Consider the following 15,471-nt stretch of genomic DNA (forward strand, 5'->3'; position numbering starts at 1 on the left):
TGAATTTCAATACACACTTCACATTAAGGGTGATGTTTTATTTAAAAATGAAAGCTTGCAAAACACCAAGTCAAAAACTATTAAGTTATACAAATCTAACACAGATACAAAACACTGTCTTAATACTTTCTCTCTTGACCCATCACAACGTTGCGGGGAGCCATGCAGATTATTATGGGCACATTTCTTAACATGAAAAAAAGGATTTCACAGGATTCGACACCCGGTAATGAAAATAAACCACGTTTTCAGGGTAAAGTCACGTAATAAGATCTCCTACTTAGAAATGACACTATGCTTGGTATTCTACAAGATTAACACACAAATACATTCCCAAAAGACGATTACAGTTACGAGTAAAATTCAGAAAAAGATAACTGTTTACCCACAAATAAATGACATCATCTCACACTCCCTTTTTGAGTTTTCCTGTAGAATATATTGCAAAACACATGGGAGTAAAATACTTTTTCACAAGATGAATAAAAAAACTAATACAAGGCACTTTGGATACTGATCTCAGAGCAGTGTTCAACATCAGTACATTCTTAAGGGAGCAGCTGCAAGATACATATTCTTGCATACAGTTACAGTCATGGACATTGTGTCGTAGAAAAGTATAATAACGTGGAGAGATAAAACTGATCGCCTGTCTTTTCATTTAACTAGTGACTTTGGTATTTCATAAAAAGCCAATGAGCCAAAAGCGTTCTCATATACCAAACAACACGTATATTTTAAGATATGTCAGTGCAAGTTGCTTTCAGTTAAAACATCTTAAACATGCCTTTTAGTCCGGGACTAGGCTTAAGCCTTATCTGGGAAACCAGGGGATAATGTCTGCTGGTATAACTGTTTAAATTACTGTAACATGTTACATTCAAGAACAGTACAAATGAAAGCAAAAAAAGTGCCTCTAAAAAATCTGATTGTCTTTTGCAAACAATAAAAAGCAAGAACACAAGATTGTGTTCTATAGAGGTTACAAAACATAATTTGCTGGTGTGTGAGACACATACAAGTAAAATATCAACTAAAATATAACAGGTAATGGTAAATGGTTATCAAGATCTGTTAGCATCTGCTCAATCCCTTAGACAAAACCAGACCTGTAAACATCTTGGTATTGGGTAGTTAAGCTTTAACAATGAAGCTGGTCACGTGTAGATTACTCTTGAGATCCAGTGTGCAGGTATAAATATTAATGCATATTGCATAATCCTAACAGGATTAAAAACATTGAATTCCCATGTAATGCCTAGACACTGAATGATTTGTGCCATCTGTTGCTTTATAAAAGACCAGTGCTCTTAAAGGGATAGTTCACCCAAAAATTAATATTCTGTCCTCGTTTACTCACACTCATGTCTTTCCAAACATGTATGACATTCTCTCTTCTGAATCTGCACCTTAAAAGCATGGACGTGGTGGACCCAACATGTGTGCTTAATTAATTGCAAGTGTTTTAAAGCTATACGGTAGCTTTGTGGAGGAACAGATTTGTCATTTTAAGTCAAATTTAAGTCATTTTCCATTGATAATCTTTTTCTTCACTCTGGCACATTTTATAAGAATTGTTTTCATGAAAGAAGTAGCAATGTCCAGTTAGTGAACAAATTAACCTTCTGAATCGGATTTTGAATGAATTGGTTCTTCTGGTGCACAAAATCAGTCTCAATGATTTGTTCAGGAATCGGACTGAAGTTCAACTCGACAATTAAAACTTTAGCAACTAAAGTTGAGATGTAAGAGAAGTAACAGATATTTTATTCCGTATTGTACCATACATCAGAGTACAAATTTAGGGCAGGGACTTGGTTTAAAGCTACACTGTGTAGGATTTTCTCCCATCTAGCGGTGAAATTGTTTATGACTACCAACTGAACATTACTTTCTAGCCCCTCCCATTCCGAGGGCGTTTTAACTCCTACGGTGGCCGTATTATTTCAAATCTGCCGGCAGTCGCGAGTAATCTCCCCCTCGCATTCGTCACGGTGCCACTGAGTGTCAAAACGCGAAAGGCGAAGCTTGAATTTCCAGGTATGTCCCTCTTTGGCTAATGTATTTTCAAGATGGAGGCGCAACATGGCTGCCGCCATTCGAGCGACTCGCTCGTATGTATTCTAAATGGCAGATTCTACGCTTACGAGAATACTTCATTAGTTGGTAGAAGTAATTACACATTAATGAGCACATATCATTTTGAAAGAACAAAGTGTTTTTTGCTAAGAATCAACTTAAAAATTACACAGTGTAGCTTTAATGAGGAAAATATTTGTCTGTTCCTCCCAATCTTATTGTAAGACTTGGAATATTGGGCACAAGTCATATGAATCATTTTTAAGGTACTTTATTTGTGCTTTTGTGTGCTTTGTAATTACTCGGGAAAGAGACCAACACATCATCAAGATTATCTCCTTCTGAGCTCCACAGAAGTCAGCCAGTCATACAGGTTTGGAACGACATGAGGGTGAATTTTCTGTGAACTATGCCTTTAAAACACTGCATTCGGTTTTAGTTTTTTTCAATACTTGAGCGGCAAGCACATTGCATTTCAGCGCATATGTAATGCTTGTTCTGCTCAGCTTTGAGCATTCCCGATCATATTCCCTTACGATTTCTATACAGTCGCACTCTTAACATTCAGTCTCCTTGCTGTTATTTTGTGTATGTCTCTTTACCCTGAAGGACATGGCATTCTCTCGGTTATCCGTCAGATCATCAAAGGAGCGCGACACTGTGCCGGAGGTAGGGAAGTCCTCTCCCAGGGCTAGTTCATCCAGGTGGGAATCATAGCTGGGATCTTCTTGGATGGTGGCCATGCGTTGGTGCTCCATGGTGGAGTGAGGACACGGGGCTGGGGTTAAGGCTGGAGCCACCTGGGAGATCGAGACCGGTGGCGTGCTGGTCTGCAAGGGCTCGGACGCCTGAAAGCGTGGCACCGCAGAGGAGCCCGAGGATGATGGTGGTTTGAAGATCCGCACTGAGGCTGATTCTAGACTGCTCAGCAGCTCTGCATTCTGGGACAGCACATAAACACAGTCAGGCATTTGTTATGCTTCCTATTATCAAAAGAAAAATAACTTGTTCTGTGTTCTGATTTGTACTTACACTGGGGTAGAAGAGTGACTTTGTGTTAAATTCATATTGCTGGTCAAGTTTTTTATCCTAAAGACAAAAGAGACAGGAATCTTGTAAAAATCACCTTCTTCCTTTTGCATCATCAAATGGATTGTCTTCTAAGAACCTGAATGACTCTCTTCTAAGAGTGTTGTTTAGTTTCAATCTTAGTGTGAATAAACCTTTGGCCTGTGATTAAATTTTTTCGTTTTGCTCTTGGTGCGAAAAATCATAGACAGTATATAAACTGGACACAGCGACCCCATAGGATTCAATGGAGAAAAGTGAAGTCAATTAGAAGCTCTCACTTCCTGATGGCTGAGCGCACTGCGCAGACTCAAACTGAGCTTGACGAGATGTGACGTGAGCAACCCGTCTGTCTTCTAGTAGCTGTGCCAAGAGAAATCTGAATCATTCCCTTCCGAAACTTGCAGAGACGGAGAGTGTGAGTAGGAGGTGTCCTTGAGTTAGGAGCAGGAGCAACTTTTGCTAAGTATTCTGATTAATTATTTTGTCATTTTGCCTCCACGTCCCCCCGATTGCCCACGAGCTTCTCCTCCTGTCCATATGGTAATCTCTCTACTGTGCGACAGAGAGTCGTGTGGTTATGACGCAATCGTTAGCCTATTTTTACAAAAATTGCTTCTACGGGGCCATATCGTAAGATACAAGGTAATGGAGCCTTTTATACATTTTTGTGTTTCTTTAGAAATAAATAATGGACAAATGGAGTCTTTAAACGCCTCAGATATATATATATATATACAGTGAGGAAAATAAGTATTTGAACACCCTGCTATTTTGCAAGTTCTCCCACTTGGAAATCATGGAGGGGTCTGAAATTGTCATCGTAGGTGTCATGTCCACTGTGAGAGACATAATCAAAAAAAAAAAATCCAGAAATCACAATGTATGATTTTTTAACTATTTATTTGTATGATACAGCTGCAAATAAGTATTTGAACACCTGTCTATCAGCTAGAATTCTGACCCTCAAGGACCTGTTAGTCTGCCTTTAAAATGTCCACCTCCACTCCATTTATTATCCTAAATTAGATGCACCTGTTTGAGGTCGTTAGCTGCATAAAGACACCTGTCCACCCCATACAATCAGTAAGAATCCAACTACTAACATGGCCAAGACCAAAGAGCTGTCCAAAGACACTAGAGACAAAATTGTACACCTCCACAAGGCTGGAAAGGGCTACGGGGAAATTGCCAAGCAGCTTGGTGAAAAAAGGTCCACTGTTGGAGCAATCATTAGAAAATGGAAGAAGCTAAACATGACTGTCAATCTCCCTCGGACTGGGGCTCCATGCAAGATCTCACCTCGTGGGGTGTCAATGATCCTAAGAAAGGTGAGAAATCAGCCCAGAACTACACGGGAGGAGCTGGTCAATGACCTGAAAAGAGCTGGGACCACCGTTTCCAAGGTTACTGTTGGTGATACACTAAGACATCATGGTTTGAAATCATGCATGGCACGGAAGGTTCCCCTGCTTAAACCAGCACATGTCAAGGCCCGTCTTAAGTTTGCCAATGACCATTTGGATGATCCAGAGGAGTCATGGGAGAAAGTCATGTGGTCAGATGAGACCAAAATAGAACTTTTTGGTCATAATTCCACTAAACGTGTTTGGAGGAAGAAGAATGATGAGTACCATCCCAAGAACACCATCCCTACTGTGAAGCAAGGGGGTGGTAGCATCATGCTTTGGGGGTGTTTTTCTGCACATGGGACAGGGCGACTGCACTGTATTAAGGAGAGGATGACCGGGGCCATGTATTGCGAGATTTTGGGGAACAACCTCCTTCCCTCAGTTAGAGCATTGAAGATGGGTCGAGGCTGGGTCTTCCAACATGACAATGACCCGAAGCACACAGCCAGGATAACCAAGGAGTGGCTCTGTAAGAAGCATATCAAGGTTCTGGCGTGGCCTAGCCAGTCTCCAGACCTAAACCCAATAGAGAATCTTTGGAGGGAGCTCAAACTCCGTGTTTCACAGCGACAGCCCAGAAACCTGACTGATCTAGAGAAGATCTGTGTGGAGGAGTGGGCCAAAATCCCTCCTGCAGTGTGTGCAAACCTGGTGAAAAACTACAGGAAACGTTTGACCTCTGTAATTGCAAACAAAGGCTATTGTACCAAATATTAACATTGATTTTCTCAGGTGTTCAAATACTTATTTGCAGCTGTATCATACAAATAAATAGTTAAAAAAATCATACATTGTGATTTCTGGATTTTTTTTTTTAGATTATGTCTCTCACAGTGGACATGCACCTACGATGACAATTTCAGACCCCTCCATGATTTCTAAGTGGGAGAACTTGCAAAATAGCAGGGTGTTCAAATACTTATTTTCCTCACTGTATATATATAGAAACAACTTCATATTCATTTCACTTTTTGTTTTGCTCTCACCGTAAACAGTCCTTCAGACCATAATACAACTCAAGGTCAGTCCATTATAGTGGCAGACATTTCCTCAGAGCTACAACTAACTGTAAGATGTTAGTGGAGATGACTCACCACACAATGGACCAGAATGCTGAGCGGGATCCAGAAAAGAAGTGAGAAGACCACCACTGAGCCAACAATGTTGTCTGCCAAGAACTTCCCTGAGAACACATACACAAATCTCACATCCTCCATTGGGTTTCAAGTAAGATGAAATCACTGTGTTCACAGATAACTTACCAAAAGTATTTATGTCCAACTTCTCAATGAAATCCCACAATCTCTCAATAACATCCTGGACCTGTTTCATGCATTTACCCTGGAAGGAATAAGAACATATTTTTTGAATAACTGAACCTAAACCATTTACAATTGTCTTGTGAACTACTGCAATTGAGCTGTGATTAATCAACAGCTTCTATAAATGTCTTACATGAGTAGAAAATAAGTGTATGTTGTGAACACTGCCACTCACCGCTCCATCACAAAAGCCCACAGTGCAGGGTTTGCCTTTCCGCAGGAAGATGGGCTTACCCTTGTCATCAATATAAGGAGTGCACACAGCGCTCTTATTCTTGCAGCACACCTTACAAGAGTTGTTCGTCTCTGAAAATGACATACAGGAAGAGTAAAAAAGGGCACGTCTCCTCAAAACAGACTTTAAAAACTGTTGCAATATACCAACAGTATTAGCTTCATCAGAAGCTCAGTTTACCATTGCAAGCACACGACTGCAGGCTCTTCAGAGCTTCACAGAAAGGGATGCAATCTCCGTTCAGACACCGCCCATTGTCCACACAGATGGTCTTATTAGGGACGTTCTCTGGAGGAGGGCATGCACTGCTGTGTCCTGTAAGAAGCACAGAAGAATAGAGTTTCAGTGAGGACAAAGGGCTATGCAGTTAAAGAATAAAGAAAATGCATAAAGAAAATGAGATTCTTAGCATTTCAGCATTGTTTTCCATGACATTTAAGCACAATTTTTTCCCAATTTCTTATTACTATAATCCATATGGATATTTTACTTCCAAAATCTTCTCGTTATATCATCATACAATCTCAAATGACAACCATAATATACAAATATTTCATAATTTATATAATACAGCATAATTTCTTTGAATTTCAGTAATGAGAATTGGATTTTTTTGCATAAGCGTATTGATGTCACATTGCAAAATATTTTACCATAAAAATCTATAAAAATGTATGGTACCATAAAAATCAAATACGCAAAGTATTATTAAAAAGTATTATATAAAAGCATATTTTTTAAAATAATAAAACATAATTGCACAAGCAGTGTTGTTATTGTTAACTAAAGCCAAATCAAAAACAAAAACTAATACTGATCAAATTTTAGTAATTGAAATAAAATAAAACAAAACAAAACAAAACTTGAGAAATTGTGCCTGGGCAGTTAACTAAAACAAATACGTTTTAGTTGAAGTACTAACATTACTAAATCTAAACTAAATAAAGGCTATGTAGAAATATTAAACAACTAATAAAAATGACAAATGCACATAAAAAAGTATCAAAACAAACTAAAATGAAAATTAAGTTAATATAAAAATACAAGTTAATTCAAAATATTAATAAATACTATAAATATTACTAAAACTGTTCTCAACCTGAATTCCTTAACATGTTGATCAGATATATAGAATCAAAGTAGTATATTCAGTTGTGTAAACTTGAAGCTTGTTGGTTGATGCCTCACCTGTACAGTAAGACCTTCCCTTGCAAGTGGCATTCATTGGCTCCTGACACACTTTGCCCTTCCTCTCAAACATGCAGTCTTTGCAGCACGCACTGTTTCTGTCACTAGAGTCAAGAAAAAAAACACAGAAAAGTTAAAGACAGAAAGACATTTTTGGGTGAACCGTCCCTTTAATTCCCCATGTCTGCATCAGCATTTTTTATCACAAGGCCACATGGAGGAGCTGTACCTGCACTCCACATTGGGCCGCAGTTTGCAGTCTGACGTGCAGCAGCGGTCACTGTTGAGGTGGATCAGTCCAGGGTCACACTCCTCACCTTCCTCCACCCGTGAGTTTCCACACACGTTGCTGTTCCTCTCTCTGAAGCAAGTGGAGGCCTTGGCCTTCAGACTCTTTACTATGGATTTCTTGCTGCAGTTTGAAAACAACTATAGGAGAGCACCAAAACAAAACACTTACAAACTGATCGCGTGACGTTGTGAACAATGACACCAAGCTGAATTCACATCGACGAAGGACGTACTTTGTTGTTAGAGTGGTCCCCGCTCACCGCAATGGGGTACATTACGTATTTGCCCCCCTGATCCTCTCTGGGCACGCAGTCCGACACAGTGTCTGGATCATGAACAGCACCAAAGTTGTGGCCGAGCTCATGAGTGGTAACCAAATCCGCTTCCTGTTGGTATATAGTCAGAAAATTAGCTTACTAAAATAAAAGCGACAAGAACATTTGTTTGGACTTCACTTGCCTTGGTAAGAATGGTTTTTCCATAATTTTTGGTGCTGGTTAGTCCAGTGTTGAGGTATATAGCACGATTGTCATTTCCTGAAGGAGGACACTCTTAAGAAAGACAGATAACAACAGTAAACAAAACGTCTAAGCATGGGGAATATGTTAGACCAAATTGATTTATCCATAATGTGGTAATTACACTCACTCTCAGAGCAAAGACCTCCAGGAAAGCCTGGTTTGGAGGGAGCCACGTAAGCCAAGCCGAGCGTGCCTTCATCAAAATCCTGATATGTGAACAGATGAGCCAAGCACACTTGGGATGCATTATCTGCAATGTCAATGCTAAATTGCTGCAGGAGAAAGACAAAATGACAATTCTTACTACAATTATAGCACAGCTGTTTATTCGGGACCAATCAGGTACCCCAAGTTCACTTGTGAATTTCTAAAGCATTTTGTTTGTTTTTGGCTTGCTTTTCTATTTGCAAGCAAAATAATGTCTTATAGGGGTGGTATAATGCCCTTTTCACAAGATGTAAAATAAGTCTTTGATGTCCCCAGAGTGTGTATGTGAAGTTTTAGCTCAAAATACTCCACAGGTATATGTATATAGCATGTTAAAATTGTCACTTTTTGAGGATGAGGAAAAACGCAGTTTTTGTGTCTGTCCCTTTAAATGCAAATGAGCTGCTGCTCCCGGCACAGAGGGCGGAGCTACAACAGCTTCGATTAGACATGCACTGAAAATTGCAAAAACTTTTAGCCTTTTATGTTCAAACTGGAGTCAGACAAAGATGGAGAGTTTCAAGAAAAAGTGACAACATGTAGACAACATTTCTGAATGGTTAGTTGATGAATTTATGTTGCTTGTGTTTAGTTATCTTCTAGTCATTGATTAGCATATTCTGTCTTGATAATCTATAAATCGCGCTCCCGGGGCCGAGGTTTATGTAAATTTTAGGGTTAGTGATGTCACTAACCCAGGAGGAATGTCGTGTAGTCCCTACCAGCCGTTTGTTGTAGTCCTTAAAAAGCGATTTCGTTAAAAGAAAATATCTCCCTTTGCTTTGAAATATGAATGCTGTAATTTTGCAGATGTTGTTTATGCCCAAACAGCAACATTACACGCTAACTAAAGTTAGAAAAGTGAAATCATAATCAACCACCCCTTTAAGGACATAAGGACTACAACTACAAGGATGCAAGTTTACATGCTTGACGAAACAGAATATCACTGTAACTTCTGTAGCAACAACTTGCTTTCATTCAGCAAGGATGCATTAAAATGATCAAACATGACAGTAAAGACGTTAATAATGTTTTCAGTTTCAAATAAATTCTGTTATTTTCATCCTAAAATGCATCACAGTTTCCACAAAAATATTAAGCAGCACAACTGTTTTCAACTTTGATAATAATAAGAAATGTTTCTTAAGCACCAAATCAACATATTAGAGTGATTTCAGAAGGATCATGTGACACTGAAGACTGCAGTAATGAGGCTGAAATTTCAGCTTTGCCATCAAAGGAATAAATTACATTTTTATTAAATATTAAAATAAATTATATATTAAAACCATTATTTTAAATTGTAATCATATTTCACACTGTTACTGTTTTATAGCGTATTTTTGATCAAATAAAAGAAGCCTTGGTGAGCATAAGAGACTTTTTTACCAACCATTTTACCATTAAGAGATTTTACCAACCCCAAATTTTTGAACGGTAGAGTATCTTTTCAAATCACTCAACAGTTTAAAATTCACATTAGAGGTATGACTATGGGTTGTAGAACAAAACCTAAGTCTCTTTAAATAATTGTACCCACAGACCTTATTTTACTCAAATCAAAAATCACACAAAATGGCTGGAAGATGCTAATTCTCCAACTACAAACTGAACTGCACTAATAATGTTTCCATAGCATGTTCTTTCTCTTTGCTGGTTCTCTGCCAAACAGAGATGGATAATGAAACAATACACAAGTCCTCAATGTTCTTCACTCTCAAACAGAAGCGTCTCTGATCGTTTTAAATCAGCACAGCTCAGAATACAGAAAGGACGCTCTCATTAATTCGGTCATTTGCGAGACTCCCACAGTTCCAGCTTGCTCACCTCCAGGAGCCTCTTGACGTCCCAGACTTCTTTGTTCTTCACAGGAGTCCCTTCCATGTTGAAGTGGGCACCTCCCAGTGATACTTTTGTGGGTGTCTGGTTAATTATGATCTGAAAGAGACAAATGATTTTTGCCGGCTCCATTAGCATTTCATTGGAGTTCCTCACCTTGTTCTCCTCAAAGAACCACGCTTACCTGCTGAATCTGAACTCCATAACCTTTATACTCCTCATCCCAAGACGTATTGCGGTAAATGTCATCCACGCGATCAATCAGCTCAATCTAAACACATCCAAGGCAAATTTGTTAGACATCTGCTGCCAACAACTTTATACAACCTTCTACTCAGATGACACAAAAAATTGTCCAAAAAAAAGTGGGCCTCAGCAAACATCCAAGAGGGCAACAAACAGAAGTTTTACCCTATTCAAATACAGGTGAATAGGGTAACATTTTTAACTAGCAGATATCACCATGAAACTTTCCCAGTTTATTACCTACATTAAGATCAGAAAAAAATGTATTACAAGTTTTCTGTAATTTAATGTTTAAATATGCAAATTAGGCAATATCTAATTAAATATGCGCTAATTTGCATATATTTTAAAAATATCCAAATCTGAGTATTGGATAAAGCCAGGTTAAAAATAATTTTTTCATTGTGTTCACATATTAGATGGGAAAAAAATACAGAGGGATTTATGGATATCTACTTTTGTTATCCTGTAAATCAGAATATACTGTCAATAGCCTTAAAAAAATGATTTTCGCCATGTTTTTTGGAATAAAATGTTATATAAATCAGGCTAGGAATAATATATTTACAAATCCCTCTGTAAATGTCTTCATAATATAACTAGGTACAAGACTGGAATGTTTGGTGTATATAGGTGCTACTGAAGTGGAGATTTCGGACTTAGAGTATGAGAGAAAAGTCATTTTGAGAAAACGGGCTTTAAAGATTTATCATCAGCCAATGAGATTGCGCATTCAGTCCTTTTACTTTCACGATTGGTTGCTGATAAAAAGGAAATGACCATATTTGGATCCGACAGGATTGTACAGGAGAGAGAGAGCTTCCTAACGGTGTACGTGATGACAGGGAGCAGACAGCAGTCGCGGAGCAGCATGTTGATTGACAACACCGACTTTTGTTGAATTTATGAGAAATCTACAGACGCAAACAGACAAAGTGTAATGAAATAAAGACCTAAATGTGTATTTCAGACTTTTTTTTCACCACAAGTCTGAAAGAAGACATGTTATTGAAGACAAATATCCAAAAATGTCAAAATTGTCCAGTAAAAAAACCCCGATGTTTTTGCCTGCCGTGTCTCGCCTTAATGCATCCTTGCTAAATAAAAGTATTAATTAAAAAAAAAAATCTTATAAACCCCAAACTTTTGACTGGAAGTATATGTCAAGCACAAAAATATTATATCGGTTAGAAATTAGAAATTGGAGTCAAAATGGTTGAGAAACACTGGTCTAATAAGCACTGTCCTACTGAAATTAATGTGACGATTTGCATCAGAATGATTTTATGCTCAATTTATGCAGACTTTTTATTTACCAGGTAGTTGAGGGTGGTGCTCTCCTCCTCACGGCCCATGTATTTGAAAAAACGATAGTCGGCCACGAGCAGCAGAGGGCAGGTGTTCTTGCTGTGGTCCGGGGTCTGTCTTCTCTCTCTCAGGTGTCCTGTGGAACAGATGCAATGGAGTGAGAAAGATGGCAAAAATAGACAAAGGGATGAGAAGGCGAGAGACATAACACATGGGTGACAAAGTAACTATATAAAGTGGCAACTCGCATTACACTGTCTAGATCTGTCTCAGATGAGCAGGAAAAGTCTAATTTAAACCAGATGTGTTGTGACAGAGAGCCATAGAATGAGCTTTCAGGATTTAATAACCAGTTTTGACATGTTAAACATGCAAATTAACTCAAAGACTTACCATCCTCCTCCTCCTCTTCCCCTTCATCTAGTGCTCTGGCAGCCCGCACACTCTTTGGCAGCATCTCGAAGGCGTCTGTGCTGATGTAGCCGCACACTTTTGAAGCCGCCAACCGGCTCACGTTCCTGATGTCTTCAGAGCGATATACAAGCAGCCGGTCATCATGTGAGTCTTCGATAAACCTCCACAGGGGCTGCAGAAACCAGATGAATGGGTTAACAATTATTGCATTCTCTTCGCTGAGTGGCATAACCATTAGATTTGTGGTGTTATAATAATACCTCAATATTGTATTCGGCTTCATCAGTAAGAATATGAGCAGTGAAGTCACTGACACCGATATGCGCTTGCACACGGGAATTCTCCTCTCCTAGAAATGAATGGAAAAAACAATGTGAACTGCAAATGAAATTTGCTAGAGCCTAATTTTTAGACGTTAAAATACATAAAGTTGCAGTTACCAATGACATGACCGATGAAGAAGTTTTCTCTCTGGACCTCGTACGTCTTTTGAGTGCCATCTTCTCCTACTACCACAGCCTTAAAGTCATGAGTGAAGAGCTCTGTGTTGGTTGCCAGGTACAATTTGAAATGCCTGGGAAATATTTAGGAGAGCTTATTAAATGACTGAAGTCTAATCTTGGCGGTGACAGTGTGTCATGGTACATGGGTGATGAGTTTTCACCTCTGTAACGCAGTGAAACCGAGAAGCCTCTCTGCGTGTGTTTGTGACTGGACATCTCTCTTGCGAACCGAATGCTGTTGAAGACTGGACAGCTGAAGAACATCAAAGTCTGACAGCAATGAGCTGAGCTGGTCTGAAAGAGTCACAGTGAACAACTTGACACATATTACTGAATTAGGACCAATTCATTTTAAAGTGAAATTACAGGTTTCAAGGAGCCATTTGAAGGACTTGGGATATCTGTGGTTTCTCTCAACTATGGAAAAAATTCAAAAAGTAATTGCAACTTTTATCTGACAATTCTGATTTTATTTCTCACAATCTGTGATTTTCTCAGAATTGCAAGTTTATAACATACAATTCTTTATTTCTCGCAATTCCGGGTTTATATTAGCCTGGAAATCCAGACCTAAATCTAAAAGATTAATGGTCTGGCGTCGACTAATGAAAATCGGCCAGCTCGAGGGGCGGCACCAAGCGTGCATTTGAAAATCTCGCTGCACGCAATTGGATAACACTACGACCAATCACAACAATAAACCCCATACGCTTAGCTACCAGCGGAGCTAACTGATAGATTAGACTCATACCGTATCCGGTCGGCAAAACAGCAAAAACGTCCTTCTTGCAAAGGAACGATTCGAGCGGCGTCTTCTGTTCCTCTTTTAGAGAAAAAGCCAAGTCTAACTCGTTCATTGTAGCGGCCAAAGCCGTTTCAAACAACTGGTGTTCATCCATAGCCATCTTACAGTGTTTACTAATGACTTCGACGTCACAGCGCTGTCGTCTTCTGTTTAGCTCGCCTCTGGCCCGCCTATATCAGATAACCCGATGTGATTGGTGCAGCTCAGATCGAGGGGCATATTTAATGAGCATCATTACTAGACACCAGAGTAACTCGCTGAGCAAATTCAACTTGTGCTCTCGCGAGAACTCTGGATTACCAGGGTAGGTTTATATACCACAAACAGTTTACATCTCACAGTTCTGAGTTTTTATGTCAGAATTGCAAGTTTAGAGATGTAAATTCAGAATTCAGAGGGAAAAAGTCAGAATTGGGAGATGTAAACTTGCATTTCTCAGATGATTATAAGAAATTCTGAATTGTGTCATAAGATCACAATTCTGAGGAAGTGTGAATTGTGACACAATTCAGACTATTTCTCAATATTATCTCAGAAATGAAACTTTTTTTCCTCTAAGTACATCTCGCAATTCTGACTTTTCTCTAAGAAAACTGTCAATCCCTTCCACTCCTTCAGAGCTCCAGTCCATGGCTTGTTTCGTAACAGGGAAACAATGATGCTTTGGCTTCTTTTGCAACGATTTTCGTTAACAAAGAAAGCAAAAAAGACTAATAAATTGGACAAATTTTATCTGCAGAATAAGATACATCGATATTAACTTTTTGTTTATTAGGCTACTTAGTTTTTACAACCACTGTCTATACTACATATCTAAAAACAGGATGGAATTTTGGTGAAAAGTCTGGTGCCACAGTAAACTCTTGTAAGAAAAAGTCTTTGCAATTGAGCTTCTTCACAAAATGTTTGGTGAAAGTCATTCAAGCAATGACTAATAGTAGATCTGAGATCTGAAACTACAGTAAGGTATGAAAAAGCACACTAGGTTATGATGATGTAATCGAAACAACACACTCTTTCGATTTAAATGTATCCATACTGTTTTCAAAGTATTCCTATTCGTATTCCCAATAACTCACCGTACTCGTCGTCTAGGACATCCCTAATGGGTCTCCTTGAACACTCCGTCAGGAATAAAGACGCCAGAAAGAAAACGATGCGTTTCATGGCGAGCACGTTAATGCAGCATACAGTACTTCACACAGCAGCAGCATTTAATCCCATGGATTACCAATCTGCCTGGGATCAACATCTGGACATGGCCAAACAAATATACACGCTCACATCTGGCTGGATTAAAACAAAGCCACAAAGAAGAACAAAAACACGCTCACTTCAAGACGCTCTCGTCCATGTCGCTTGATGTTATAAAGCAAAAGATTCACTCAAAACCAAATCATGCCAACATCTGAGAGTAGTGAAATACCCGGAAGTATTTAATGTGAGATGGATGGATCAGATTCACCGCGCCAGGAAATCACTATTAACTCTACAGCTCGTGTTGAAAGCGTTATCAAAACACTGATTTGAAGGGTGCTTGGTTTTAAATTCACGCGTGACAGTACTCAGAGTATTTTAAGTGGGTTTTAGAGAGTGTATCCGCGGTATGAGTTACGTAAGTGGATAAACTCTCGGGCTGTGCTCAAAAACTAGTGAGCCGTCTATCTAGACCGCATTTAGTAGGCGTCGCATGCGCGTGAACGTGCGTCTCTAGATAGACAGCTCACTGAGTTTTGAGAACAGTCTCAGTCTCGTCCAGACTCTATTTTTAAATTCTTACCTCAAACCCCATGAAATTCAGCCTAGCGTCCAGGCTCATTTGGGGGACAGTATACACGCAGCTGAAAATCTTTTATTTTGGCCATCATCACAAACTCAAAGCATTCAATTAATTTGTACAAGTAATTATTTTCAAAGAACTTCATCTATAATTGAACGTGTGAAGGAGGAAAAAGCAGAATTGTGCCGTTATATTTATAGTTAACCATCATGTATCGTTTCCTCTTCTGGAAAATTGAGCAAAAAACACT

The 15,471-nt window shown here is 39.0% G+C and overlaps 1 protein-coding gene across 1 annotated transcript; it reads right to left on the bottom strand.

Moving 5' to 3' along the window:
• Window positions 1-17: 17 nt before the first annotated feature.
• On the bottom strand, window positions 18-14,910 carry adam17b (ADAM metallopeptidase domain 17b). The gene is made up of 20 exons (XM_084090147.1): window positions 14,776-14,910; window positions 14,521-14,693; window positions 12,798-12,930; window positions 12,574-12,707; window positions 12,394-12,482; window positions 12,113-12,305; window positions 11,728-11,855; window positions 10,350-10,436; window positions 10,154-10,264; window positions 8,244-8,388; window positions 8,055-8,146; window positions 7,829-7,981; window positions 7,534-7,733; window positions 7,305-7,408; window positions 6,297-6,431; window positions 6,057-6,187; window positions 5,822-5,900; window positions 5,654-5,742; window positions 3,112-3,168; window positions 18-3,020 (listed from the first exon to the last, which is right to left on the bottom strand). The coding sequence occupies exons 2-20, from the start codon at window positions 14,606-14,608 to the stop codon at window positions 2,637-2,639; spliced, it is 2,532 nt and encodes an 843-aa protein (XP_083946273.1). The 5' UTR covers window positions 14,609-14,693; window positions 14,776-14,910; the 3' UTR covers window positions 18-2,636.
• Window positions 14,911-15,471: the final 561 nt, after the last annotated feature.

This window comes from Abramis brama (genome assembly GCF_963993115.1).
Source record: "Abramis brama genome assembly, chromosome: 18".
NCBI lineage: Eukaryota > Metazoa > Chordata > Actinopteri > Cypriniformes > Leuciscidae > Abramis > Abramis brama.